Here is a 2,172-nt window from a genome sequence, read left to right as displayed (position 1 = left end):
GAGGTTATGATAACCGCAATATTTTTTAATTTATTATTTTTTCAATATTTCCGATTGTTTTCGATAGAAAATCGCTCAAAATTGAAAATAAAATTAATTTTTATTAAAATAAAATGTCTTGCATCCGTAAGATGAACTTTTCCGCACTGTGATCCACAACATGCATTTATTACAAATCTTTTACTCAAAGAATTCACGAGAAAACTGAATCTGACATTAGTTTTACGATACAAATAATTTTCGAAGCACTTTTCATACAAAAACTACTAAAAATGAGAATGTTTGTATCGCAGCCATGCCTATATGATATCGCTCGCTACGGCACGCTCGCTCCGCTCGCTCGGCTAGTATCTTCTTAAAAATGGTTAACAAAAATTTTTCCTTGTCTATAAATTAAATATAACCTTCGAAATTTTACATGGATATATCTATTTTTCCATCCTAACTAAATTGTATTAAGATTTGAATAAGAAGCAAAAAATGCAGATATGGAGAAAATGATCAATTTATTGAAAAAATCACATTTTTACCAAATCTTTAGAAGACTTATTGCCTACAGTTTTTCAGAAAAATGTACAAAAACAATATCCGTTTCATATTGTATATAGATAAGGATCATTTACGCAAGCACATATCCCCGTTTTTCTTGACACAAAACGTTAAATTTCTCATTGATTTTGATTCCAAACTTACCCTTTTGTCTCAAATTGAGTCTGGACACTCAAATTTTCATACCCATATAAAAAAAATCAATTTATTTATTCTTCTAAACATTTCAACAAATCATTTAATCTGGTAAAAATGACATTCTTAGATTTTAAGATTGCGTTTCATGTTTTTTTAAAGTTATCATTTTAATGAAACATTTTCCTCACAAAAACATCTTGCAGATGTTTAAAATTAGAAGTTAATCCTTTGCCAAATATATACAAAATAAATAAATTAGTTTTTTGTACTTTATTTTCAGCGAATTTCTTTTTATGTTACTATACATTACATTTAAATTTCTATCTTTCGCGAGAAATTGTGAAATTAGAAAACATCACAACAAAACGTAATGGACTACGTTCGAAAATGACTACTGTAATTTTTGTTTAAATTGCTTTTTGAAAATGACTGGAGCCAATGATAGCACAGCAAAAACACCCAATAACAGTGTAGAACGCAGTGAAAAAGCGTCCGATGAACTCGCCATAGTGTTCAAAGTTTGACCCGCTGTGGGAAGGAAAAGAGAGAGAAAGAAGGGTTACTGATGATTTCAATTTAAATTCTTTTTCAAACTCACCTTGAATTGCCAAGAATGATGGTGGAGCAACGCCTGAAACATCAAAATGAATTCATTAAAAATGTGGTAATAATTTTTTTTATAAATAGATGAAAACTTACCCAAAAATGTACCCAAAGCAAATGGATATAATGGTACACCAATAACCGGCGCAACCAAATTGATGAACCAATTTGGCAAAAATGGCGTCATTCGCAAGAATAATATATAACTCAGCAATTCATTTCGGTGCTTCTCAACTTGTTCGGACCATTGCTGGGCTCGTTCGGGGAAATAGTGTTTAACTAAACGTCTTCCGACTAATTGCGATAATAAATAACACAAACTGGCACCAACCGCAGAACATGTACACACCAATGTCAATGCAACGGGAAAATTAAATAGAAAACCCGACAAGATTGACAAAAATAATGACCCTGGAATCGCAAATGCCTGCAGACTAAACAAAAAAATACAAATAAAATTTAATATTTCATTTCAACAATAAATGGTTAATGAACTTACAAAATGTAAATTATCACGACAGCTGATATAACCTCGAAGTAGTATTTATCCTTATATCTATCAAGGACTTGACCCAAATTTTTGGCGTCATCAATGTTCCATGGTAATTTGATGTGCTTTCTCTCAGATCTAGAAACAAAAATGAATGTCATTTTTGAATTGCAACTCCGTCATTTTCAATTTCATGAACACCACTTACTCATCCAGTTTCGGGAACATCATATAAACATAAAAAATGGCAACCAAACTTATTGAAAATATGGCAATCAAAGTCAAAATAGACTTTTTGGCCTCATATTTCTCGTTGCTGAACATTTCTCCGTTTGGTTTCGTTGAAGGTCGTTTCATATTTTTGTCTAATGTACTTGCAGTGCTGCTACTGT

At 31.4% G+C, this 2,172-nt stretch overlaps 1 protein-coding gene across 1 annotated transcript; it reads right to left on the bottom strand.

The window, feature by feature from the left end:
• Positions 1-938: 938 nt before the first annotated feature.
• LOC116350047 (transmembrane protein 41 homolog) lies at positions 939-2,166 on the bottom strand. The gene is made up of 5 exons (XM_031781768.1): positions 1,989-2,166; positions 1,790-1,918; positions 1,387-1,724; positions 1,286-1,318; positions 939-1,215 (listed from the first exon to the last, which is right to left on the bottom strand). The coding sequence occupies exons 1-5, from the start codon at positions 2,135-2,137 to the stop codon at positions 1,079-1,081; spliced, it is 786 nt and encodes a 261-aa protein (XP_031637628.1). The 5' UTR covers positions 2,138-2,166; the 3' UTR covers positions 939-1,078.
• Between the last annotated feature and the right edge of the window lie 6 nt (positions 2,167-2,172).

Source organism: Contarinia nasturtii, unplaced genomic scaffold (genome assembly GCF_009176525.2).
Source record: "Contarinia nasturtii isolate CC-2019 unplaced genomic scaffold, AAFC_CNas_1.1 Cnas_scaffold_3371, whole genome shotgun sequence".
In the NCBI taxonomy this organism is placed as follows: domain Eukaryota; kingdom Metazoa; phylum Arthropoda; class Insecta; order Diptera; family Cecidomyiidae; genus Contarinia; species Contarinia nasturtii.
The sequence above is the reverse complement of the archived record's forward strand: the minus strand, read 5'-3'. Positions and strand labels throughout refer to the sequence as shown.